Consider the following 26,043-nt stretch of genomic DNA (forward strand, 5'->3'; position numbering starts at 1 on the left):
TTACCCTATAGTCTTAGATCTTCATTCTCTTGCAGATCACATTTCCATTGTCATCTGCCTGCCATCCTTTTCTGTGCCTCTTTCTGCAAGATGAACCCCTAGTCCTTTCTCAAGCTCCCTTTGCATCACCGTCTGTAGGAAGCCCCTCTAACGAGACCTGTATCTGTTCATCCATTTTCCTGTCTGTGCTAACCCCCACCACACTGTGCTGGGCCAACTGGACATGGCCAAGAAGCAAGAAGCCCCTAAGGGCCTGACTCAGCATCTCCCCAAGTCTTGGCCCCAGCCTAGGTAAGCTGTGAAGGATCCTCCAGGTGTTTACTGAACTGAGTCTAGTGCAGTTTCCAGGATAGGGTGGGAAGAGCAGAGCCTCCCTGGAGCAGGAGGATTCACACTATGGAGTGAGGTGGTGATGCTTCTCTGAGTGCACCTCTCCTTACAGGCTTGCCTTCCTAGCAATTTCTCTTTGCTTTCTTTTTCTGCATTTCCAAGTTTTTCAGTAAAGAGCATATATACTCTTATATTGCCCTTCCAAAGACAAACTATAATGTTTCTTAAGTTGAAATAAAAAATAAAATTCCTGGCTGAGGTAATCTGCTTTCCTGCTGAAAAGGCCCCTTGGATTTGTGAAGGTGCAACTATGACTTTCAGATGGCCTTCCTGGGACTTATGATGGGGCTTTGCTGCCCACTAGTGGCAAATGGACTTATAGATCTGGCACTAAGGATGGTCTGAGCAGGCTCAGAGAGAAGACAGGAAACTGAAAGACCTCCAGGGAAGATGTGAGCTCTCCTGGACCTCCCATTGGGCCAGGGAGTCACCAACCTTCTCCCTGCAGATGGCTGAGCATGATGTAGAAGTGCCCCAACCTGACTGGTAACAGACCATGACTTGGTTCTAGGCTCCAGTCCAGGGCTATGCTGACCCCAGGCAGGGTCTGAGTCTTGGGATCAGGGGTGAGCCTCAGTGGATCAGGCTCATGTTCATCCCAGTCCAACCTGGAGCAGGCTGGACTGTTCTGTAAGAAGGGCAGTGGTGAGACCCCAGAGGATCTGAAAAGGCTCACCTCCTCTCAAACGTGTCATTGCCCCTTGTCTCCCTGCCTGCTTTCTGGGTTTATCTTTGCTGACAACATCCCTCCCCCCGCCCCCAGCCACCACCTCAGATCTTCCTGCACCAGGTCTGTGTCTGATCTGACCATTCACCTCCAGTAGTCATTAGTCACTAAAACAGGGCCTGGGCCTAAGGAAGGAAAGGGGAGAGGCCAAAGGAGGGTTGTGGGCTCCCCACCAGCATTTACTCCTATCACAGGTCTCTTTCTGTTCCGTGAATGCTTTCAGCCTATTTTAGTCTCTGGATCTTTGCACTGTTCTCTCTGTCCAGAGCTCTCTCCTCCCCAGTTGTCATGCAACAGGTACTTTCTCCTCATTCCTGTTGCAACCTATGTGTTACTTGCTCAGAAAGGCCTTCCTAGACCACTCAATGTAAAGCAAGCTCTGCAGACCACCTCCATCTGGCTAGTTCACTGCTATGTCCCCAGCATCCATAGGAGCCCTGACACATAGGTGCTCCACCAGAATTCGCTGAATACACAAATTCAAAGGCGCTGAAGGAATGTAGTGCCATCCAGTCTGGAGTGAGATTAGTGTGGCTCCAGGACAAAAGGAGTTTCGAGAAGGGGCCCTGAATGGGGATGGCCAGGTAAGAACAAAATGGCAGTCCACCAGCTACCTCCCCACACCTCAAGTAAGAGAAGCTCCAGCAGCTGGTCAAACTTTCTCAGCAGATTCTCAGTGGCCAGGAGCCCACTTTTTGTAGCATTTGCCAATGTCCACAGTGTAAATTTTCTCACTGTGGCCAATTTCAGGCTACAGATGCTCTGATAACTGGCTGGCAACTTTTTAAAAGACCAGTATGAGCTGGTTCCATCCACCACTGGCTCTGGCCTGCTGAGGACAAGGTGTGGGAGAAGCATGGCAGGACAGCCCACAGGGTCCATCTCTTCTTCATCAGGACAGAGGGTAGCAGGGCTGGCATAGGTGGAAGGCTGCTGACCCACTCTCTAGGGAGTGAAAAGGAGGTGATGAGAAGGGACTCATCCGGGGAACATGGAAGTGGGGCACAAATGTTTGCCTCAGGATGAAATTAGGACCAGCCACCAGGTGTGGGTGGAAAAGTGAGTAGGGCAGGCGAGCAGGAGAGGCGGGGAAAGCCCGCTGGGAATCAGGACTCTGAGCCCACACTCTCAGATCCTCCCCCAGGATCATTCTCACCTGGTGGCCTGCCTCCCCCTAGTGGTTCTACCAGAAACTGCAGGAGCTTCTCTTGCTCCTCCCAGGGCCAAGTCCAACACAGAATCTTCCCTGGGCACCCACAATGCTGTGCATGGTCCAGGCTGGAGAGAGGGGGGATGAGTGAGAAGAAAATTATTTTTGTGGGAACAGAAAATTGTATAGGGAGGAAAAAAGTGGAGGAATATATTTCTGAGGTAGTAGCAGATCACTCTTTTACCTCCTGCTGTCCCATTCAAGCAGCTGGGCTATTCCTTACCCATCACATAAGGTGAGAGGTGGATCAAGGTAGCAAACAGAAGAAAAGGGTCGGGACCCCAGCATCTGGTGTCAGCATCCAAAGCCTTTATGAGGATTGTGAGAAATCAGAGGGGTGGTGACATTGCTCCTTAGCATGGTGACAGAGGAAGTCTCCCTCTCTCCTTTCTCCCCCACAGCCCCAGACTGGAGAAGATACACCCAGAGGGATGCTGGGGAACCAGAGAGCAAGGCACTCAGGGCTAAAGGGTCAGTTGGACCTCAAGGGTCAGGTGCACACTGAAACCACAGTCTGTGATCTCCTAGCCTCCAGCATCTACATCAGTCTGTGCTGCCCTGGGCTACATGGCTGTCCTTCCAGTGGGTCCCTATCTACCTACCTCTTTCAGACAAGAGCTCTGTCCTGGAATTGTCTGGACAAGAGAGGTAGGCAGCATTTGAATTGGTTTCTGAAGGAGGAACTCACCATGCGGAGTCAGGATCAGGGCATTTGAGGCTGAGGTGTCAGTGTGGTTAAAAGTTTAGAGGCAGGAAGAAAGGTATGCGGTTTATCCAGGAAGCCACAGTGCTTCTGTTGGCTGGCACATCAAGGAGATCGGTAGTTGTGGGCATAAGGAAATAGAAGCAACAGGTGGAGGCAGGTCTCTTTTGCTATCCTAAGGATAAAGACAAGGTCCAGAATCCCCTGAGGACTGGGAAATTAAGTATCAGACCAACCTGGTCAGATTTGCATTTTCTAAAACTCAAACTGGCTCGCCAGTAGACCACAGATTGCCAGGGTGTGGGTTCTGGGGCTCATCCGGTGGCAGGGAGAAGTTCTGGGGTGGAGGGTAGGTGACTGCTCAATCATCAGGCAACAGGTTTACTAAGACTTTAGTCAAATCAATACACTGGCAACAAAGCAGTTGTTCAGAGAGTGTGGTTTATTTTCTCAGATATGTAGAAATCAATTTAAAACCTGAGGTACAAATGAACAAGCCCCATGTCCCCCTCTTGAGTCTTGTTTAGAAGGAGCAGGACATAGACTCTTTTGCTAAAATAAATATACTTCCCATTGCATATGGTAATAAATAAAAACATAAATAAATAAATAGGATAAAAATGAGAATATAGTCAGGAAAGGCCAAATGGGGGCAGCACGTTTCAGAAATTAGATAATGGACAATTCATCTGACTCCACAGGAGAAAATGAAATCCCTCCAGTCTTGGACTGGAGAGGTGAGAGACATCCCAGAGTCTTCAGGTGTTCTGCTGTATCTGACATCCAAGGCCCCATGGTGAGAAGGCCTCAGACTGAGAATTCTAGGACTCAGGGTTTGTTCTTGAAATTCAGAAAGTTATCAAGGGCTTCCAGATATTTTTTCAATTTCCTTTGGAAATCGCCCCAATTATTCTCCATGATAGAGATTGGTTCTCCCTGTGAAGAAACAAGGAAGGTGATATTAGGTTGGAAGGTAGATGACAGGCTAGGAGTCAGGTCATGGCTGAGCATACCACATGCATCTTGGGGCATCTTGGGGATCAGCTTACCCTGGGTGTGGGAGTGGGCAGGAGTGGCAGGAATTCCTGTGGGAAGAAACCAAAGCAGGTAGTCAGAGACTCACCTGGAAAAAGAGCAGCCTCCCCAGAGGCTGATCAGGGTAACACAGGGATCCTCAAAACCGTCAACAGCTTTACCCACCTTAAGATTATTCCAGATTAGCAATCCATTTTTGTGGAACTTGCTGGAAGCATTCAAGAATACATCCAGGTTTGGCCTCAGAAGGGTATCTTCCTATGGAAACCAAGAAAACACGTGGGAAAAGGTCAGGGTTCAGCCTTCTAACATGGCTGAAGTCATTCCCAGTTTTTCAAATCTGCTTTCAGTGACATCCTTGGACAGTCCTCTGCTAGTTCCCCTTCTGCCCCAGGTGGGTCCCTGAGATACCCCTAATGGCACAGGCCTATATGTGAGTGTATACCCCAAACAAGGCCTATTTCCCTTGACCCCAAGCCCCTGGCTCCAGGTAAGCTACAAGGGCCTGGGTGGATCTTTCTGCCCTTGGGGGGAAAAAGCATTGTCCAAAAGAAGATCTACAAAAGGTAGAGGGCTGGCCAGGGGAGTATTTGCAGCTAAGAGACCAGATATCAGGATTAATGCCTTGACTGAATGAAGGGCTCCTAGAAATCTGGAAGAAAATCACAGAGAGGCCAATCCCAGCAGGACGTGGGTGCAGCCTGTGAACTGTGCATGCCTACAAATGGGGGATACACATGGCCAATAAACTCAGGAGAGATTCAGCCTCTTGTTGGACCTAAGGAATGCCATGCAAACAAAGGTGAGATAACCATGGAAGCCAACTGAAACTAGGAAAAGTAAGTGTAAATGGTAATGCCCAGGGCTAGTCAGTGTGAGAAACAGAATTCAGTGTCTTAAGGAAAAGGAAGGCAGGAAAGTTCTTGGGGGAAATTGTAGGTTGCCCCTACTAAAAAATGAGGAGTTAAGACCTTTGAAGTTGTTCACCTAGAGCTGCCTTTACATTTGTAATTAAAAAAAAAAAAAAAAAAAAAAGCATTTCCTCATTATAGACCCAGCTGGGAAAATGTTTTGAATGCTTGTTAGCACCTGACACTGGTCCAGTGACTCTATTCACTGGTGCCACATAATTCTCATAGCAACCCCACTGAGATACACACTGTTAACCCCGTTTGCAGATGAAACACTGAGGCTAGGCAAGGTAGGGTGACCTGCCCCAGGCCACCCAAGTGGGAAGTGGATTGGGATCCAGGTGCCCAAGTGTGGGCTGAGTGCTTACCAGCAAGGTCTCTTTCTCATTTGAGTCCAAGGGTTCCTGTGGGGGCAGAGGGAGAGACAGCTGTGAGGCCTCTGCCAGCCCCTCCCTACCCTCTACCAACCTATCCCAGTTACTTACTTCTGAAGGCGAGGGTGACTTGTTTAACATCTCCATAATTTCATTGATCATTGTGAAGTATTGCTTAGGCAGGTGTGTCGATAAAGGCCTCCCCTGTGCCTGTGGGGCTTGGCATCCAAGCAGGAGCAAGAGAAGGTGCAGGATGGGGAAGCTGCTCATGTTCAGGCTGGCAGGGTGTAGTCTGTCTCGTTCTGGTCCTTTGTAGCGTTCTGAAGTATCCGACACAGTGTCCTGTCTTTTATGCCCTGAGACTGTGCCTACACCCCGATGAGAGCAGCAGATCGGAAGAATTTTTATCTGACATGGAACCTCCATAGCAAACCACAGACTTATTCATCACTTTCTAGTACTGGAGATCAGTGAAACTTGGAAAAAAAAATTACTCAGAGGTTATCTCCTCCTCTTGCAAGGAGGATAAGAGATGGGCTAGCCACTGGGCAGAGTGGAATAGGTGAGAAGATCCCTCTGACAGGTGAGGGGTTGCCAGACTCTGAGCTACCTTAAGCCTCCTGCCTGCCATCCCCTGGGCAGCTCTGACTGTTTGCTGACCAACCTGCTGGGCACTCCCTGGTCCTATGTGGGTGTCCAAGTGAAGGCCCACTGGAACAGATGATAGTTTGTCTGGAAGCCTGTCACACAGCTAACTGTTCACCTTTGGGTTCATCCACTGAGAAGCACATCTCCTGACTACCCCCCACCCCAATGCTGAGTTACTGGTGTTAAAGCCCCCTGGGGTTTGCCCCATGGCCTGTGGGCTGCTTCTCCTCAATACTTTCTGTTCCTGGTGGGGGGCAGACACTCATTCTTTTTTCATTGATCTGACAGCCTGACTCTGCCCTGGGTTTTGGGGTCTTAACCTCTAGTGGAGGCCTGGCTGCAAGCCCCAGACATTCCCTTTGGTTGCACAGAAGAGCTGGGGCCTTTGAGGAAATTATCCCTGGGAGATAGGGGAAGGCGCTAGCCTGGGAAGGTTTAGGAGGTGGAACTGGAAGCTCTGAGGGCTAAGGCAAGGGAAGAGGGGAAGGCAACTTTTGGTTTCAGACTGGGTCTCTAGCAATGGGGGCGGAGGAATAGCAGAGAGAGCTGTGTTACAGGGGTCTGGATCCCAGTCTGAGGGAGTATGGACTTGGCAGGCACAGGCCCTGTAGGAAGGCTTTGCAGAGTCAGGGAGAGGGCAGGGACAGACCATGAGAAGCCCATAGAGAACCAGAGAAACAGCAGCTAGAGAAGAAGCAGGAAAACCAGGAGGCTAGGGGGGCCCAGAGACAGCCCCTGAAGGGAGAGGGGGACCACTGTCCCATGAGGCATGTCAGGCCCTGACTCAAGCCCAGGACAGAGGGTTTTGGCAAAGGGGTGAATGTGACAGGGTGTGGGGAAGAGTTCTTTGAGATAACTGGGCCTGGGGCAGCGGAACAGGAGAGGCGGGCTGGAAGATCCAGGGGTCAGGGTGAGATGTGATACAATCTGTGGGGAGTGTAATGTGAGATGTGATACAGTGTGGGGAGATGAAGGATAGAAGGTTATGCTGAGGCAGGGAAACTGGGGTGTTTTGGGCCTCTGACCAAGGAGCAGATCTGGTAAAGACAAGGACCAGGATGTGGCTGCAGAGAAGGCAGGTGAAGAAGCTGTGACCCAAGGCATTGCTTTGAGAATAACGCCCTTAGCCAGTATACATGGCGCCCTGCTCAGCCATGGGCCAGGAAGGGTCCTGGAATCTGGGCCCAGAACATCCTCAGAAAACACAGGGAATGTCTTGAAGGCACAGTGAAATGAGGCAACACCAGGGAACCTTATGGCTAGGTACTCACTAGGCATCAAGCATCCAATAGTTGCTATGTGTAAGCCCTGGGAATAGAACAGCCTTGGCTCCTCTCCTTACGAAATGCATAGTCTTGTGAGGAGAGGCCAACAGCTAGCCTCGCTCCTCTAATCTTGGACCTCAGAACCACTGCTTCAGCAGCACGTGGGAGCTTATTGGAAGTGCAGATGCTCAGGCCTCATGCCAGACGTTCAGAATCAAAAATTGCATTTTGACAAGACCCTCAGGTGATTCACATGACATTGCAGAAGTTCTGATTTTAAGTACTTAACTCATAACATAAGAGCTTAATAAATGTGAGATGCTGTTATTATCTGCTCTCCCTACATACTTTGTATAGGCCTCATACAACACTTTCACTTTGTATTTGTTCTTGTCTGCCCTATTAGACTTTGAGCTTAAAAGCTGGGAAAACAATAAAGTACTCAGCTTGGGTAAGGCTGAGGGTCCTTGCCTCAGAGACACAGGGCTTCTTGACTACTACCATGGGTTGGTGTTAACCTTCTATATAAAAGTTTTAGGGACCTGAACACAAAAATGTGTGATTTCTTACAGAGAAAAACCTCTACTTTTTTTTTAATCAAAGGACTTTTTGAGGGAATTTTGAAGTTCAGTTAGTTTTAAAGCTAGGAAAGCTGAGCATTCCTGCAAATGCTCCTTTAAAAGTCCTGACTTTGTATTGCATTATAGCAAAGAAAACCCGAGCAATGCTACTATAAATCTTGACATTTATAGTATTTGTTTCTTGTTTTTAAAAATCTTACAAAGGTTATCAAGGGAGAAGGTAGTCTTAGGCCTTATGCCAGAAGCATTGGAAGCACTGTGAGGTATCCAGCCAGGGAAGCATATAGCCCTGAAATGTTTGGGTTCCAGGAAGCCCAGTCTAGCCACTGTGGGGAGAATGGCTAGGAAGAATCAGGACAGCAGGGTGGCCAGTGAGGGGGTGTGGGAGCATCTCTGGACCATAGATGGTGGAGAGGCTAGCCTGGGTTGTTTCTGGTGCAGAGGCAGAGAACTGCATGGAGGTAAAATCTAACAGCTAACTTCCACTGAGTGACACTTAGCAAATGCTGGGCGCTCTGTTCTTTTCCCTAGTTGACTCATTAATCTTCACAGTGAACCTATGAGGCAGGTTTTCTCATTATCACTGTTTCACAGCTAGGAAACTGAGACTCAGGGAGGCTGAGTTCCTACAGCTAGAAAGTGGCATTGCCAAGATCGAATGCAAGCAGGTCTGTCTGACCCTAGAGGCTGAGTTCCAGAAAGTAATAGATTAAGGGGTGATGCAGGGTGGTAGGAGGGGGACAGTGTGGTGAGAATAAGATGTAGCCACTGGAATGATTGACAAGAGGACACTGGTGCCTCTGGGGGAGCAGTTTTATTGTGCAGTAGAACAGAAGCTGGTGGCGGTAGGCTGATGAATGAAGGTGGGACAAAGGATACTAGATGCTTTGAAGTTTTATTCTGAAGGGAAGGGGAGAGAGGTAGGTGGCTAGAGGAGTGAAAGAATCAGAGAGGATCTTTCCAGACAGGGAAGCTTGAAGTTCTGTCTGCTGGAGCTGAGCTGAGAGTGGGTTGGACAGGGAAGGCTCCTTGCATTACGCGTCACGTTGCTCATCTGAGCAGAGGGCTCAGCTAGTGCATCCGGGGGGGGGGGGGGGTGCAATGGATTGTGTCCACTGGTTTGGTGGGAGGAGAGGAAAATGGTTTTCTGTGTCCCCTGTGAAATAGACAAAGTCAACTCCTAAAGATTTAGAGAGGTGGGTAGGGTTAGAGGCATGGAGGCCGCCGTGGTTGGGAGTGTGTGAGCTGATTGTCTGGAGATGACCATAAGGGGCTGGTAGCCTGGGCTTAAAATGCAAGGAGGTAGAGAGAATCCAAAGCCTTTGGATTCAAAGTGAGAGGTCCAAAGTATAGAATGGAGGGCCTCCAAGGCAGGGTTATGAGGCCATGGGAGGAGGCCATGATGGGCTGAGAAAGGAGCAGGGATGGCCAGAGCAAGTCAGGCAGGAGGTAGTGGGCCCAGTCCCCTTGGAGAGGCCATTTGAGAACAAGCCAGTACTTATCCCTGTGCAAGGAACAGAGAGTAACATTTCATGAAGCGAATATTCTTCAGCGAGGGCTGTTCAGCTGCTGCTGTAGGGGACAGCCAGGTATCCTCCCCAGTGCTTCTGTGACCTCTCAAGGCATCCAGAGGACTGACCTCCTTCGGGAGTCTCCTTTGAGGTTTGCCTTGGCTCTAAAGGAGCTGCTTTGGGTCAAATCACTGGAACCCCCTCCTTCTCCCGCAGGCCATAGTCATGCCCAACCGTTTGGAAAAGCCTGGCCTCCTGTAATAAAGTGACTCTACCCCTGGTATTTACATCACCCTAGCCTAGGGAAAGCCTCCTCTGTAGGCTGGGCTGATCGCAATCAGGAAGGGAAATGAGCTGAGGGTGCCCAGCTCCAGGTGGCACCAGGGAGGCCCTGCTAGAGCTGGGGTGGGAGAGCCAACCCAGTACTGCTGACCCAAGTCTGCAGAAAAGGACTCAGGGTGGGTCTCTGGGCCCCATCCCATAGGTCTCCATAGGCCTGTGGTCCAGGTTTACTTGGAATGGGCCACAGTGTTTAAGCTTGTGACCTTTGAGACCCATCCACATCTGCTCCTTCCTCTCACCCCACTCAGCCACACAGGTCTAGTGGAATTTTCTGGGGGACCCAGCAGCAGGGACCCAGACCTCAGTTATCATGACAGACACCCTTTACACCCTCTCTATTGCCTCCTGTGTCAGATTTTGTCTGCCCATGACCTTCCGCTGGTAACCCTGACCACACTGCCTGGTTTTGTCAATACAGAAGGCAGCTCAGGGCTCCTGGCTGGCCAAGCAGTGCTATTAGGTTTCATGTGCTCACCTGAACAGAAAGAGCTCTGGGAAAAGGGGGTCTGGACTTCTGTCTCACCCAGCTCTATACCCCTGCCCTGGGGCCTGCATAGCCTCACCCTTGTGACCTTCCACTTTCCATCCCATGCTGTGGATGTGGCCTCCTTGGGGCCCAACTGTGCCAAATAGATCTCCTCCCCAAGTCCAATCATAGAGAAGACAGATGGAAAATCACAGTTTAAAATAATAAGCCTGGAAATGGGACAACCTCGCCCAGCTTGGACAATATGGAAAGACTGAGGAAGGGAAAGCTAAGCTAAGGAGAGTGCAGAGCTAGACATGATATAGATGGAATGCTCCCCAGTACAGCTGGGTTTGGGGATGCAGGCATTCTGTCTGTCAGTCTCAAGTCTACTAGCCTCAACTCAGATAATCTGGTAATTGGGGGTAACCATGTCATTCTTGTTATTTAAAAACATATGTGCATTTGCTGCCTGCCATTCTCTCACGGCCCACCTGGAACACAAAGATTTGGGACATGCATGCCTATTATGTTGATAAAACCAGGAACCAGGTGAGGGACAGACATACAGGGCCCTCACTCCCACACTTCCCATTCTCAAAGAAGCTGCTCCAAAACTGTGAAGGGATGTACATGCTAGTAACACAGTGTTCCACCCCCTTAAATGAACTGCTCTTCTAAGTGATTGAGCCTTCATGCAGATGGTTAGCCATGGAGATGACGTTACCAGGCAAAATCTTGGCTGCCTTGCAGGCAGAGAAGGGGAGGCCAGGAAAGGTGGGTGACAGAGAGAGCTGTTCAGGGGAAAACAGGACCAGATCCTGGCTGGGGAGAGCCACAAACAGGCCCAGGTGAGCTCAGAGCCAGATTGCCCACTGTGTCTGGTGAGCAGTGGTTCTTACCGTCCTTGCTGAGGTGAGGTGAAACTTTGAGAAGGTTTTTTCAAGTTTACTGATCATAAGTTCCAGAAAATGATGAATAAGTTGATAAGTTTGTCATGGAGGTTCCCTATCAGAAAAGGGTATCAGCACATCTGGGGCTTCTCTGAACGTCCCGCATCACCCCGTTTCCCGCCTTGCCTCACCCCCACCCCCCTCAGTGGGTCTATAAGAGAGAAGGAGGCTGGGCCACTTCAGATCCCATACAGCCAGGGAGGACCACATTTGCTCCTAGAAATTCAGAGATGTGGACGTCCCCCTGCCTTCAGCTTCTCATCTTCCTTCCTTTCAGCCTCTCCAGATCCCTGCTCTCAGTGACCCCTGCATACCAGGAGCAGGCCTGTTGCGAGTACTGGAGCACCATCCCTGAAATCTACTATAAGCTGAACATTACCTCTGTGAGTAGCTGGGGACACACTGGGCATGGGTAGGAATGGCCTGGCAGTCTCAGGCCAGAGGCACTCATAGTTCTCCCTTTTCCCCTGCAGACACCTGAAGACTTCAATCTGCGGCTAGAGCTGGAGGTGAGAGCTCAGGCCCAGGGGCCTACTGTCTCCCTGCCAGTGACTGCCATTATGCTGCTGGTCACTGCCCTGGGCTTGGGAGTGTTTGGCTCAGGCACACCTGGATGGTCACACCTGAGCTTTTATCCTTTACCTGCCATTTTAAGGGCAGATACTTGGATTCACCTGTTCTTTGCCTCATGTGGGGGTTGTAGAGTAGATGTTTATTTCCAAGTATTGGAGTTCTAAAATTTTAGGTTGCTAAAGCAGGCCTCCTTCCCTTTGGATTCTTCTGGCAGCTGGGTCATGAAGTTTCCAATTCACCCAGGCTCTTTCCAGAGCCCATCTGGAGCCAGGTGGTGGGACAGGCCTTTCCTTGACTGGGATTTGCTGGAATGTGCTGTGACCACCTCCGTTCCTGTGCTCATGGGGCAGCTGGGTTCTTTCTGGTCTGTCTCGGGCAGGACAGAGCACCAATGCAGAAAGCTAGGGGAAGTGGTGGAGGGTGCCAGCAAAGGCATCACAGAAAGGAGGCAGGAGGGATGACACACCACACCATGAGGACAGCCCCTCCTGAACCCTCCCTCAATCACTCTTTGTCCTACAGAAAGATACCCTTCTGAAGTCTAACCTGGCTGCCTTCCGGAACATCTCAGAGAAGTTCTTCAGTGTCTCTAATGCATCTTTATCCATCAGTAAAAATCTGGAGAAGCTGGAGGTATGTGAGGTTGGGGAGGGTCTCTGTGGCACTGGGTCTCCAGGACCACAAAGGAGCCCACTCCAGATCAGAGTGCATGGCCTTATCTTACCCATTTCCCAAATAGCAGCAGCATTTTCACCCTGATACCTGAGTTCCTACCCCTTCCCTTGCTGCCAACCCCTCCATGGCTGGGGACAGAGTTACCACCTAGTACCTTCCTGAGGAGGGTCACTGGCAGGGAGACACAGAGGTCCAACAGCTCCTAGTGAGACTCCTGTTGCCTTCTTGGCTTTCCCCAAAAAGGTCGACTAACTGGCTTTTCTTGTCTCTGGACCACAGAACTTGCTGCAAACCTTGCCCATGCCCATGCCCACACCCCAGGTAAGCTGCCCAGACTGAGCATGGAACCTACCATATCCCTTCTGCCTCCTTCACATCTGACCCATATTTCTTATTTCTTCAAAGAGAGAAGTGTACATCCAAGCAGAAGATTTTAATGAGTTTTCAGAGAAGCTGAAAATCTTCCTGGAAGCCCTGGATGATTTCCTGAAGCCCTTACTGAAATGCCCAGGAACTTTCAAAGCCTGGTGTAAAAAGTCTTAGTCCAGAGCTTTGTACTCCCAGGGCTCAGAGCTGGGCTCAGGTCCTGGGTCTCCAACCCTCCTCCTTGATATTCTAGTTAATGTTCCAATCTGTAACAGATCTCACTGACAATCCTATTTATGTAACAGTTTATTTATTGTTCACCCTATTATGGAGTTATTTATTGTAATAATGGAGCCCTCTTAGCTGCTGAGCAGAGCTCAGAGGAGATGTGAAGCTGTTTTCATTTGTACTTCAAATTGCAAAAGGGTTCCTTCTCTGCAAGAAATAAATGTTTTATGAAGAGCTACTTTGTGCACAATGTTGCATTTCTAGAGGGTTTCTCTTGTTTGATCTGAGTCTGGGTTGCAGTTTCTACATCCATGGTTAATTTCTTTAATTCTGTGGTTTTGATTCCTCTTGGGATTCTGTCTTTTTTCCCCCCTGGTGTTCCCTATCCTATCCCCTGCATGGGCTCACTCAGATCTTTTCCTTCTTCCTGGCTCGGGCACCACCATCATCCCCATGCCCCTACTCATCCCTCTCCTCACTACCCACATCTGCCTCCTAGCGCCTCTCTGCTCTGTCCACTTCTCATCATTCCCATGTGCACCACCACCCCTATCTGGCCCCAGACCTGACTGCTGGAATTCCCACCATAGCTCCCAGGCCAGACAGCTCCCATCTTCTTTCTCAAAGGTGCCGGAACAGCTGGACACCTCTCTGCCCACAGCCGCCCTGATGCTGTCCCTCTAGTGACTTAGGGTTAGCCCACTTGGACCAGGCCCCAGGAGAAACACACTTTGGTTTTCTTCCTAATGAAGTCCCCATTGAGGATCCATATGGCTTCTTTCAGTACAGAGAATGAATAGCCCTTGTTAGTTTGGGATCCTGATCTCCCAAAGTCCCCTCACACCTATTTAAGTCTTTGGTCCTCTCTCACCCCCCTGTCCTTTTCTACCGCCTGGGGGCCACACCTGGATGAGAAGAATATAGTCCACACCACATGATGTGAAATATGCTCCAGTTTTTTTATATTCTAAAACCCTCCAGATTCAATGAAACACAACTCTAATGGCCAGTTAGCAAATGAAGTGTCTTCTTCCTAGTTAGCTGTCAACTAGAGGACATTTGCTTGTTGTAAACTACTGTCTCAAGATAGAATGTCAGTTTAACAAGATGCTGAGTAGGGTTTTGCCTGTTGTCCTAGAAAAGACAACCAGCATCCAAGCTTATGCCTCTTTGACCCAAGAAGACAACCAGTGGGACAGAGTGCCTTGGAGCCTCTGGCCTCCCACAGTGTGATGGAGCAAGAATATGTGGTTTTCTTTTCTTTTTTTTTTAACATTTTTAAAATATTTTATTTATTTATGAGAGAGAGAGAGAGAGAGAGGCAGGCAGAGGGAGAAGCAGGCTCTATGCAGGGAGCCTGACGTGGGACTCAATCCTGGGTCCCCAGGATCAGGCCCTGGGCTGAAGGCACCGCTAAACTGCTGAGCCATCCGGGCTGCCTGAATATGTGGTTTTCTAAGGCCTAAGCAGAAAGCCAGAAGTTAGAAGGGCTTAAAGCCCTGGTGAAGAAGGCTACCTGCCAACTAGAGGAACTCAGGAAGATACTGTAGGATGATCCCAGGGACTGGAGCAGGGGGCTCAGAAGAGGTAGAATGAAGGGTTTTTCCTGGAGGGGGAGCTATGGAGTAAGCAGGTTCCTGCCTGTTCCTTCACAGAATCCCAAAGGATGCAGACACATACCCATGGGACCCACCTGCCACAGAGAGCCTTGCAGTCAGGCAAGTCTAGCCTGAAAAGCAACAACAGGTAAGAAGATGACAACAGTGCCTGTCATGTAAGAGGCAGGGGTCTCAATCCTCCACACTCCAATGTCCCAAGGAGGAAGGGGTCCTGAAGAGGAAGGGGAAAAGAGAAAATGCAGCCATGCCTTCCCCCACCCTCATTGGGTGGCAGCGCTCCATGGCAGAACTAACCAGCCTAGAGAAGGGGGAGAAGTGGGTGTCACATTGGCTCCAAGCTGCACCCGATTTTCTTTTAGACTGCAAGGGACTCAAGAGTTGGGAATCTGCTCAAGAAGTTGACCAGTCAGGAATGAGTGGTAGGAAGGGACACAGATAAAGACGATGATTGAAAAAGGAATAAGTGGTGGTTTGTATGTGCCGGCCTCTGCGCCCCAGTCATTTGGCAGCCTCTCACAGCTCACAGTTACAGAGCCCCTGCTCCCCCCTGCTGTCTGTGCCCCTGTGAAGCTCCATCCATGCTCTCCATCCAGCCCATTGTTCCCGTGCATCTTCCTCCTCATTCAAATGCCCTGACTAGCTGCTTCTGTAGGTCTGTCAGGTCTAGAAGTGAGAGGAAGTTCACTGAAACAGGAGGACAACTTGCTTGCACCCATTTTCTCTGCCCTGCCTCCCTCTGACTCAGAGCCTCCTCTGGCCAATTCTTTTGGGAGCGTAAGCTCTTTAGCTCTGCGACTGTTATCCTCTATGTGCTGTGCCCAAATGGTGGGTCCTCTACCTCCTTGTCACCTCCTCCCCTCTGCACACAGGACCCTCTATTTGGCTTCTTACATATCTTATCTCTAATTTGTGGAAGTTTAGATTGAAACATTGGCCCGACTATTGAACACTAACGTTTTCCAAACATCTTCTTGTGTATTGTGTCCCATAGGTTTACAACGAACTCTTTCAACTCAGAACTTTTTCAGATTTAGCTCCTGAGTCTCAGTCTTATCATTCCAGGGAACTTGTCTGGTAAGTACTCCACAAGGCTGGGGTGAGTTGAGGAGGCCCATGGCCTGGAATGCCACACTTCATTTCTGCCTGCCCAGAAGTCTGTGCCAAAAGGGCCACAAGACCACAGACAGCAGGTTAGAAGTGAAGTTGGAGTCATGGGTCTCTTTGGTCTTTGTAGGTTAATTGTCCTAACCTCTCTAATGATTGTTTTCTTTCTTTCTTTCTTTCCTTTTTTTTAAAGATTTTACTTATTTATTCATGAGAGACACACAGAGAGAGAGGTAGAAACACAGGCAGAGGGAGAAGCAAGCTCCCTATGGGGAGCCCGATGTGGGACTCAATCCCAGGATCCCGGGATCCCAACCTGAACCAAAGGTAGATGCTCAACCACTGAGCCATCCAAGTGCCTCTCTAATGATTGTTTTCTTAACTGAAATTGCCTTAGGTCCTCACTTTGAAACATATAGTCTGTATTTGTATGCCAGTGTTCATACAGCTGTCTTAGTCCATATAGGCTGCTATAAAAAACTATAGGTTCTGTGGCTTAGAAAGCACAGAAATTTATTTCTCACAGTTCTGGAGACTGGGCAGTCCAATATCAAGATGCTGACAGATTCAGTATCAGATGAGGGACTCTTTCCTTGTTCATAGATGGCTATCTTTTCACTCTAACTTCACTTGCAAGAAGAGGCAAGAGAGCTCTCTGGGGCCTCTTTTATAAGGGCACTAATCCCATTCATGAGAGGTGTGCCTTCATAACCAGCACTTCCCAAAAGCCCCACTTCCAGATCCCCAGTATGTTGGCAGCCAGATTTCAATGTATGAATGTTGGAGAGATGAAAACATTCAGTCTACAACAGCAGCATTATTTACAGTAGCTAGAGCAGCCCAAGTGTCCATCAACAGCTAGATGGATAGATGAAATACAGCCTTTACACACAGTGGAATATTGTTGATATGAGAAGGGGAAAGGGGAAAGAAGGGGATTCTGATACATGCTGCCATATGGATAAACCTTGAAGACATTGTGCTAAGCAAAAAGAACCAGAGACAAAAGGTAAATATTGCACTCCACTTACAGAAGATATTTCTAGTAATAAAATTTTTAGAAGATTTTTATTTATTTAGAGGGAGAGAGAAAAAGATAGCATGTATGCACATGAACAATGGGGAGAGGGGCAGAGGGAGAGGGACAAGCAGACACCCCACTGAGTGCAGAGCCTGCTGTGGGGCTCCATCTCACAACCCTTAGATCATGACCTGAGCTGAAATCAGGAGTCAGATGCTTAACCAACTGAGCCATCCAAGTGCCCCAATAGTTATCAAATTAGTAGAGACAGAAAATATAAAGATAGTTGCCAGTAGTTGTGGATAGGGGAGAATGGGGCATATTGTTTAATGGATACAGAGCTTCATTTTGAGATGATGAAAAAATTCTGGAGATGGGTGTGGTGATGGTTGCACTATATGAATGTACTTAATGCCACTATACTGTACATTTATAAATGGTTAAGATGATAAATTTCATGTTATATATATTTTACTATAATAAAAAAAAGTCTAGTCTGGGTATTTTTTCAGTAGAGCCTGAGAGTCTTCCTGAGTCTCCCATCACCCAGATTTGCCCAATCCCAGGACATTCTCCACCCTGATCCCTCATCCTTTCTCAGTTTGGGGCCCCTTGTTCTCTTACCAGCCGGGTAAATGACCCTTTATTTTAAGACTCAGTTCCTGACCACTCCATTGTACAGCTCTCTGAGCTTCCTTACCCACCCAAAGGGCACTGCTTACCTTTTAGTATAATAACTTGTTTATGAGAGCATGTGGACCCATAGAAATGGTAGGGCCATATCAGCTTCCTCCCTGTGCCCTAGGAGGCCTATATAGGAAATAGGGGAATTGTCTGGAAGTCCTGGAAGAGTGAGCATTCTGAGCTTAGACACTTGGCATAGGCAATCAGGGTAGCAAGCAGAGGGAAGCACCAAATGAAGATGGCTCTAGCGGTTGGCAGTCTATTGCTCATAGTGGGATCTGGCACAGCCCCAGGTTTCCCTTGCAAATTTCTACTCTACATTTGACATATGGGAATGTCAGGTAAGTAAATTTAGATCTCCCACAGATTACTCTCAGGGTGGGAGGAAGAGAGGCTGGTGGAAAAGACTGCGGTTTTGCCATCTTGCCAAACTCTCTCACTCTGAAAATTTTTCCAGTTCTTTTTGTTTTTCTGGTATTTGAAATGCAAGAAATTTCAATTATTTTATTGTATTTTTTTATATCTAAAAATGGAATGTAGAGCACACATACAGAAAAGGGTATAAAATGTGTATGCATTGTTTAACAAATAATTATAAAGCAGTCACCTATATCACCAGCGCTCGTCAAATGAAATAACATTGCCCAAACTCCAAAATTCTCCCCACATTTGCCTTCTGATCATGGTTTCCTCCCCTTTGGGGATGAAAACTGATTAGCCTATCTCTCTTTTTAAAATAATGTATTTATTTATTCACGAGAGACAGAGGGAAAGGCAGAGACATAGAGGGAGAAACAGGCTCCCTGCAGGCATCCTGATGTGGAACACGATCCCAGGACCCCGGGATCTTGACCTGAACTGAAGGCAGATGCTCAACCGCCCAGGCGTCCCTGATTAGCCTATCTTATGATGATCGGTTTCTTGGTTTTCTTTTAGCTTTGTCAACTTCAAATGCATTTCTAAACAATATAATTTAGCTTTGGCTGCTTTTAAACATTAAGTGAATGGAGTTGAGTTGTTTCCAGTTTTTATTGCAAATGAATCTGCTGCAAATATTATCCTGGAGCACATACACATGTACTTATTAGGCAGAATAGATGAACTCCCAACACCACCACCACCAAGATGTCCATGTCCTAATCCCTGGAACCTGTGAATTTGTTACCTTACTTTTGCAGGGATGATTAAGGATTTTGAGATGTGAAGATTATCCTGGATTATCTGAGTAGGCCCAATGAAATCATCAGGGTTATAAGAGGGATTCAGGAGGGTAAGATACAGGGAAGGAGAGGGGATAGTGGAAGCAGAAGTCAGAGAAAGAGAGATGGATTTGAAAAGCCTTCCCCAGTGGCCTTAAATATAGATGAAGTAGTCATAGGCAAAATGCCTGTGGGGCTCAGTGGTTGAGCGTCTGCCTTTGGCTCAGGTCATGATCCCAGGGTCTGGGATTGAGTACTGTATCAGGCTCCTTGCAGGGAGCCTGCTTCTCCCTCTACCTGTTTTTCTACCTCTCTCTCTCTCTTTCTCTGTCTCTCTCTCTCTCATGAATAAATAAATAGAATCTTAAAAAAAAAAAAGAAGTCATAGGCAAGGAATACAGGAGGCCTCTAGAAGCTGAAAAAGTTGAAGAAACAGAGTCTTTCAGAAAGAATGCAGCCCTACAGTACATTGATTTCAAGTCTTCTCACCTCTAGGACTGTCAACTAATAAAATCTATGTAACTTTAAACCATAAAGTGTGTGGTTATATATGTGTATACACACACCCAGGAGTGGAATTGCTGGGTCTCAGAATATATTCAACTTCACCGATAATGATAAATAAGTAATTTCACAATGTCATACAATTTACATTCCCACCAGCAGTATTTGAGAATTCCTGCTGCTCCACATCCATGCCAACATGTGATATTGTCTGAAATTGTCACACTTTATAAAGTTGTACCAATCTGAGAGACATCAATGCCATCTTATTGTGGTTTAAATTTGCCTTGTCCCAATTGCTAATGAAGGTGAGAAACTTTTCATGTTTATTGACCTTTTGGATTCTTTGTATTATAAAGTGCCTATTGAACATTTTGCCCATTTTTTTCCCCTGGGACTTTCTACAATTTTCTTATTTGCAGGATTTCTTCAAATATCCTGGATACTGGGATGCCTGAGTGGCACAACAGTTGAGCGTCTGCCATTGGCTCAGGGTGTGATCCCAGGATCCGGGATTGAGTCCCACATTGGGCTCCCTGCAGGCAGCCTGCTTCTCCCTCTGCCTGTGTCTCTGCCTCTCTCTCTCTCTCTGTGTGTGTGTGTGTGTGAGACTATCATAAATAAATAAAAAAATTAAAAAAAAGAATCTTTAAAAAAATAAATAATAAATAAATAAATATCCTGCATACTAAAGCTTTGTGGATTATACATGTTGCAAATATCTTCTCACTCTGTTTCGTATCTCATCACTCCATGGTATCTTTTGAAGAACCAAAGTTCTTTGTTTTTATGTACACATCTTCCTCAACCTACGATGGGGTTATGTCCCAATAAACCCATAATAAGTTGAAAATATCATAAGTTGAAAAATGCATTTAATACACCTAACCTACTAAATGTTGCAGCTTTGCTTAGCCTACCTTAAACATGCCCAAAACACGTTAACATACAGTTAGGCAAAATCATCTAACAAAAAGCCTATCTTATAATAAAGTGTTGAATATCTCACATAATTTATTGAATACTGTACTGAAAATGAAAAACAAAATGGCAATATGTGTATTAGTTGTTTACCCTTGTGATAGGGTAGCTGAGGAGCTGCCACTCCCCAGCATCAGGGGAGTGTATCCTGCTGTACATCACTATCCTGGGAAAAGATAAAAAAATCAAAATTTGAAGTATGATTTCTACTGAGTGCATATCACGTTCCCACCATCATAATGTGGAGAAATCACAAGTTCAAACTATTGCAAATTCGAGACTGTAGTCAAATTTTTTCTTTATGGGTAATGGTCTTTGCATCTTTGGGAATTCCTTCCTTTCTTACCTCAAGGTCCTGAGATTTTCTTGTATACTATGTAAGAACTTTCTAATTTTGCTTTCCACATTGATCTCTTCTTGGGTGCTCTCTGCTATTCCATTGGTCTATTTGTCTCCTCTTGCCCCAATATCACACTGTCTTAAATATTATGACTTTATAATACATCTTGGTATCTGGTAAGAACAAGTTCTTCCTCTTGTCTTTTCCTTAAGAGCGTCTTGGCTATTCTTTATCCACATCAACTTTAAATTGGCTTGTCAATTTTTCCTGCCACCCGCACCGCACAACCAAAAATGTTGGAACTTTAGGATTGCATTAATTCTATAAAATTACTTAAGTAAAGTGGCATCTTTAAAGATATAGAGACTTCTAATCTGTGAATATAGTATATCTATTTTTTATTTCGTCACTATCAGTAAAATTTAAAATTTTCTCAGTAAAAAGCTTACACAACTTTTGTTAAATTTAGTCCTAGGAATTTAGTATTTTGGTGTAGTATTAAAAATGATATCTTTTTAAAAAATTTATATTAATGTATTTTTCTTGTATAGAGAAAATATGATTGATTTTTATAGATTAATTTTGTCTCTAGAAAATTTGAAAATTCTATCAGTATTAAAACTTTATAGCTTTTATTGTATTTTTAAAATATTTTATTTATTTATTTGACAGCAAGAAAGAGAACAAGAAGGAAAGCAGCAAGCAGAGGGAGAAGGAGAAGCAGACTCCATATTGAGCAGGGAGCCCATTGTGGGACTTGATCTCCAGACCTGGGGATCATGACCTGAGCAGAAGACAGATGCTTAACTGACTGAGCCACCCAGGTACTCTGCTCTTATTGGATTTTATATATATACAAGTTTACCATCTGTGAATAGGGGCATTTTGTTGCTACTTACTTTTACGTCTTCTATTTTTATTTGTTTACTGTGCAGGCTAGGACATTCTGTACAATGTTAAATAGAAGCAATGATAGGCATCATTGTATTTCACAGATATGAAAAGGAAAGATTTCATCGTTCTACCATTGAGTATGTAGTTTCCTTTCAGTATACAGCAGATATCATTATCAGATTAAGAAAGTTTCCTCGTATTCCTAGGTTTGCTGAGAGTTTTTATCATGAAGTGGATTTTATCAAATAAAGTTTTCCACATATTTTGAGATGAGCATTGTATTTTCTCTTTTAATCTATGCGGTGAATCACATTAATTTACTTTCTAATTTTTTTAAAGATTTTATTTATTTATTCATGAGAGACACAGAGAGAGGTAGAGATAGGCAGAGGAAGGAGAAGTAGGCTCCATGCAGGAACCTGATGCGGAACTCGATCCCAGAACTCCAGGACCATGTCCTGAGCCGAAGACAGATGCTCAACCGCGGAGCCACCCAGGCATCCCTACCTTCTAATGTTAAAATAATTAATATTCCAGGGATGCCTGGGTGGCTTCGCGGTTGAGCGTCTGACTTCGACTCAAGGCATCCCCAGAGTCCTAGAATCAAGTCCCGTATTTGGCTCCCCTCAGGGAGTCTGCTTCCTCTGCCTATGTCTCTGCCTCTCATGAATAAATTAAAAAAAGAATTCATATTCTAGTCAAACCCAACATGGTCCTCATATATTCTTACCATTTTTATATAATGTTAGTATATCCTAATTTTTTATTTTTATTTTATTTTATTTTATTTTATTTTATTTTTTTTTTTAGGATTTTTGCCTCTATGTTTAAGAGTGAGATTTAAGGAAATGTATGTCCTGATTTGCCTGGGATAACCTTGGTACCATTATTGATAGTATTGCCTTTCAGTCTCAAAAGTGCCTGTTTTGGATGATAAAGGAAATGATCAGTCTAGTGAGAATGACTCTGATACTGCCTTCTCATACTGTCTGGTTTTGGTATCACAGCAGTGTTTCCTCATTTTATATTTTCTGTAAGATTTTGTTTAAGATTGGAACTCTGTCTTTCTTGAATGTTTGGTAGAATTCACTGCTGAAGCCATTTGGGGTCAGAGATTTCTTACTGAATCTGTTATTTTATTCTTTTTTAAGATTTTATTTATTTGAGAGAGAGAGAGAGCACAAACGAAGGGAAGGGTAGAGGGAGACAGAGAAGCAGACTCCCTGCTGAGTGGGGAGAGCAACTCAGGACTTGATCCCAGGAACCTGAGATTCCTGGGGCCTGAGCTGAAGTCAGATGCTTAATCAGCTGAGCCACCTGAGTACCCCTGAATCTTTTATAGGTTATAGAATTATTAATGTTTTCTATTTCTCCTTGAGTCAATTTTGAGGTTAAAATTTTATGCTAATTTGTCAACTTTTTCTAAATTTTGTTAACATATGGCTTTTCAAAATATGTCCTTATCTTTTTAATGTCTGCAGCATCAGTAGCCCTGATGTTGGTTATTAATTCTTTTGTCTACTTTCTTAACTATCTCACTGAAGTTTGTGAATTGTTTTAGCCTTTTCAAAAAACCAGCTTTGAGTTTTGTTAATCCTTTCTATTGTATGCTCATTTTCTATTTCATTACTGTTTGCTCTCTACTATTTCCTTTCATGCATTTTCTTCAGGTTATTTTGCCATTCTTTGTCGAACTTCTTGAGATGGATGCTTTACTTGCTATTTGTTGCTCTTTAATCTTTTCTAATATGTGTACTAAGGCCCTAAACCAGAACTTTTTGTTTGTTTTTGTTTTTTTCTTTATTTTATTTTATTTATTTATTTATTTTATTTTTTATTGCTGTTCAATTTGCCAACATATGGAATAACACCCAGTGCTCATCCCATCAAGTGCCCCCCTCAGTGCCCGTCACCCAGTCACCCTCACCCCCCGCCCACTTCCCTTTCTACCACCCCTAGTTCATTTCCCAGAGTTAGGAGTCTCTCATGTTCTGTCTCCCTTTCTGATATTTCCCACTCATTCTTTTCTCCTTTCCCCTTTATTCCCTTTCACTATTTTTTATATTCCCCAAATGAATGAGACCATATAATGTTTGTCCTTCTCCGATTGACTTATTTCACTCAGCATAATACCCTCCAGTTCCATCCACGTCGAAGCAAATGGTGGGTATTTGTCGTCTCTAATGGCTGAGTAATATTCCATTGTATACATAGACACATAGACCACATCTTCTCTATCCATTCATCTTTCGATGGACACCAGGCTCCTTCCACAGTTTGGCTATTGTGGACATTGCTGCTATAAACATCAGGGTACAGGTGTCCCGGCGTTTCATTGTATCTGTATCTTTGGGGTAAATCCCCAGCAATGCAATTGCTGGGTGGTCGCAGGGCAGATCTATTTTTAACTCTTTGAGGAACCTCCACACAGTTTTCCAGAGTGGCTGCACCAGTTCACATTCCCACCAACAGTGCAAGAGGGTTCCCCTTTCTCCACATCCTCTCCAACATTTGTTGTTTCTTGCCTTGTTAATTTTCCCCATTCTCACTGGTATGAGGTGGTATCTCATTGTGGTTTTGATTTGTATTTCCCTGATGGCAAGTGATGCGGAGCATTTTCTCATGTGCTTGTTGGCCATGTGTATGTCTTTCTCTGTGAGATTTCTGTTCATGTCTTTTGCCCATTTCATGATTGGATTGTTTGTTTCTTTGCTGTTGAGCTTAATAAGTTCTTTATAGATCTTGGATACTAGCCCTTTATCTGATACGTCATTTGCAAATATCTTCTCCCATTCTGTAGGTTGTCTTTTAGTTTTGTTGACTGTTTCTTTTGCTGTGCAAAAGCTTTTTATCTTGATGGAGTCCCAATAGTTCATTTTTGCTTTTGTTTCCCTTGCCTTCATGGATGTATCTTGCGAGAAGTTACTGTGGCCAAGTTCAAAAAGGCTGTTGCTTGTGTTCTTATCTAGGAATTTGATGGAATCTTGTCTCACATTAAGATCTTTCATCCATTTTGAGTTTATCTTTGTGTCTGGTGTAAGAGAGTGGTCTAGTTTCGTTCTTCTGCATGTGGCTGTCCCATTTTCCCAGCACCATTTATTGAAGAGACTGTCCTTTTTCCAGTGGATAGTCTTTCTTCCTTTGTTGAATATTAGTTGACCATAAAGTTGAGGGTCCACTTCTGGGTTCTCTATTCTGTTCCATTGATCTATGTGTCTGTTTTTGTGCCAGTACCACACTGTCTTGATGACCACAGCTTTGTAGTACAACCTGAAATCTGGCATTCTGATGCCCCCAGCTCTGGTTTTCTTTTTTAATATTTCCCTGGCTATTCGGGGTCTTTTTTGATTCCACACAAATCTTAAGATGATTTGTCCCAACTCTCTGAAGAAAGTCCATGGTGTTTTGATAGGGATTGCATTAAACATGTAAATTGCCCTGGGTAACATTGACATTTTCACAATATTAATTCTTCCAATCCATGAGCATGGAATATTTTTCCATCTTTTTGTGTCTTCCTCAATTTCTTTCAGAAGTGTTCTGTAATTTTTAGGGTATAGATCCTTTACCTCTTTGGTTAGGTTTATTCCTAGATATCTTATGCTTTTGGGTGCAATTATAAATGGGATTGACTCCTTAATTTCTCTTTCTTCAGTCTCATTGTTAGTGTATAGAAATGCCACTGACTTCTGGACATTGATTTTGTATCCTGTCATACTGCCAAATTGCTGTATGAGTTCTAGCAATCTTGGGGTGGAATCTTTTGGGTTTTCTATGTACAGTATCATGTCATCTGCAAAGAGGGAGAGTTTGACTTCTTCTTTGCCAATTTGAATGCCTTTTATTTCTTTTTGTTGTCTGATTGCTGAGGCTAAGATTTCTAATACTATGTTGAATAGCAGTGGTGAGAGTGGACATCCCTGTCTTGTTCCTGATCTCAGGGGAAAGGCTCTCAGTGCTTCCCCATTGAGAATGATATTTGCTGTGGGCTTTTCATAGATGGCTTTTAAGATGTTGAGGAATGTTCCCTCTATCCCTACACTCTGAAGAGTTTTGACCAGGAATGGATACTGTATTTTGTCAAATGCTTTCTCTACATCTATTAAGAGGATCTTATGGTTCTTGTTTTTTCTCTTGCTGATATGATGAATCACATTGATTGTTTTACGAGTGTTGAACCAGCCTTGTGTCCCGAGGATAAATCCCACTTGGTCATGGTGAATAATCTTCTTAATGTATTGTTGGATCCTATTGGCTAGTATCTTGTTGAGAATTTTTACATCCATGTTCATCAGGGATATTGGTCTATAATTCTCCTTTTTGGTGGGGTCTTTGTCTGGTTTTGGAATTAAGGTGATGCTGGCCTCGTAGAATGAGTTTGGAAGTATTCCATCTCTTTCTATCTTTCTGAACAGCTTTAGTAGAATAGGTACGGTTTCTTCTTTAAACGTTTGATAGAATTCCCCTGGAAAGCCATCTGGCCCTGGACTTTTGTGTCTTGAGAGGTTTTTGATGACTGCTTCAATTTCCTCCCTGGTTATTGGCCTGTTTAGGTGGTCTATGTCTTCCTGTTCCAGTTTTGGTAGTTTGTGGTTTTCCAGAAATGCGTCCATTTCTTCTAGATTGCCTAATTTATTGGCGTGTAGCTGCTCATAATATGTTTTTAAAATTGTTTGTATTTCCTTGGTGTTGGTAGTGATCTCCCCTTTCTCATTCATGATTTTATTAATTTGAATCTT

General features: G+C 45.3%; 2 protein-coding genes across 12 annotated transcripts in view; one reads left to right on the forward strand and one right to left on the reverse strand.

Annotated features, from left to right (window-relative positions):
• The window catches only part of ACSL6 (acyl-CoA synthetase long chain family member 6), a 279,559-nt gene that overhangs the window by 168,308 nt on the left and 85,208 nt on the right, over nucleotides 1–26,043 (forward strand). For 9 of the 11 annotated variants that reach the window (XM_055302578.1, XM_055302582.1, XM_055302588.1 and 6 more), the window contains 7 exons: nucleotides 11,394–11,499; nucleotides 11,590–11,625; nucleotides 12,212–12,322; nucleotides 12,644–12,685; nucleotides 14,614–14,704; nucleotides 15,569–15,651; nucleotides 21,083–21,234. The gene's annotated coding sequence lies outside the window, so the exon portion shown is untranslated. The remainder of the gene's footprint in view (nucleotides 1–11,393; nucleotides 11,500–11,589; nucleotides 11,626–12,211; nucleotides 12,323–12,643; nucleotides 12,686–14,613; nucleotides 14,705–15,568; nucleotides 15,652–21,082; nucleotides 21,235–26,043) is intronic. The other 2 variants (XM_055302584.1, XM_055302589.1) reach the window with 2 other exon arrangements.
• On the reverse strand, nucleotides 3,859–5,620 carry LOC129495170 (interleukin-3). Its single transcript, XM_055302595.1, has 5 exons — nucleotides 5,462–5,620; nucleotides 5,345–5,380; nucleotides 4,231–4,323; nucleotides 4,080–4,115; nucleotides 3,859–3,966 (listed from the first exon to the last, which is right to left on the reverse strand). Exons 1-5 carry the CDS (start codon nucleotides 5,618–5,620, stop codon nucleotides 3,859–3,861), a joined length of 432 nt encoding a protein of 143 aa, XP_055158570.1.

The sequence above is a fragment of the Nyctereutes procyonoides genome, unplaced genomic scaffold (assembly GCF_905146905.1).
Source record: "Nyctereutes procyonoides isolate TBG_1078 unplaced genomic scaffold, NYPRO_anot_genome, whole genome shotgun sequence".
In the NCBI taxonomy this organism is placed as follows: domain Eukaryota; kingdom Metazoa; phylum Chordata; class Mammalia; order Carnivora; family Canidae; genus Nyctereutes; species Nyctereutes procyonoides.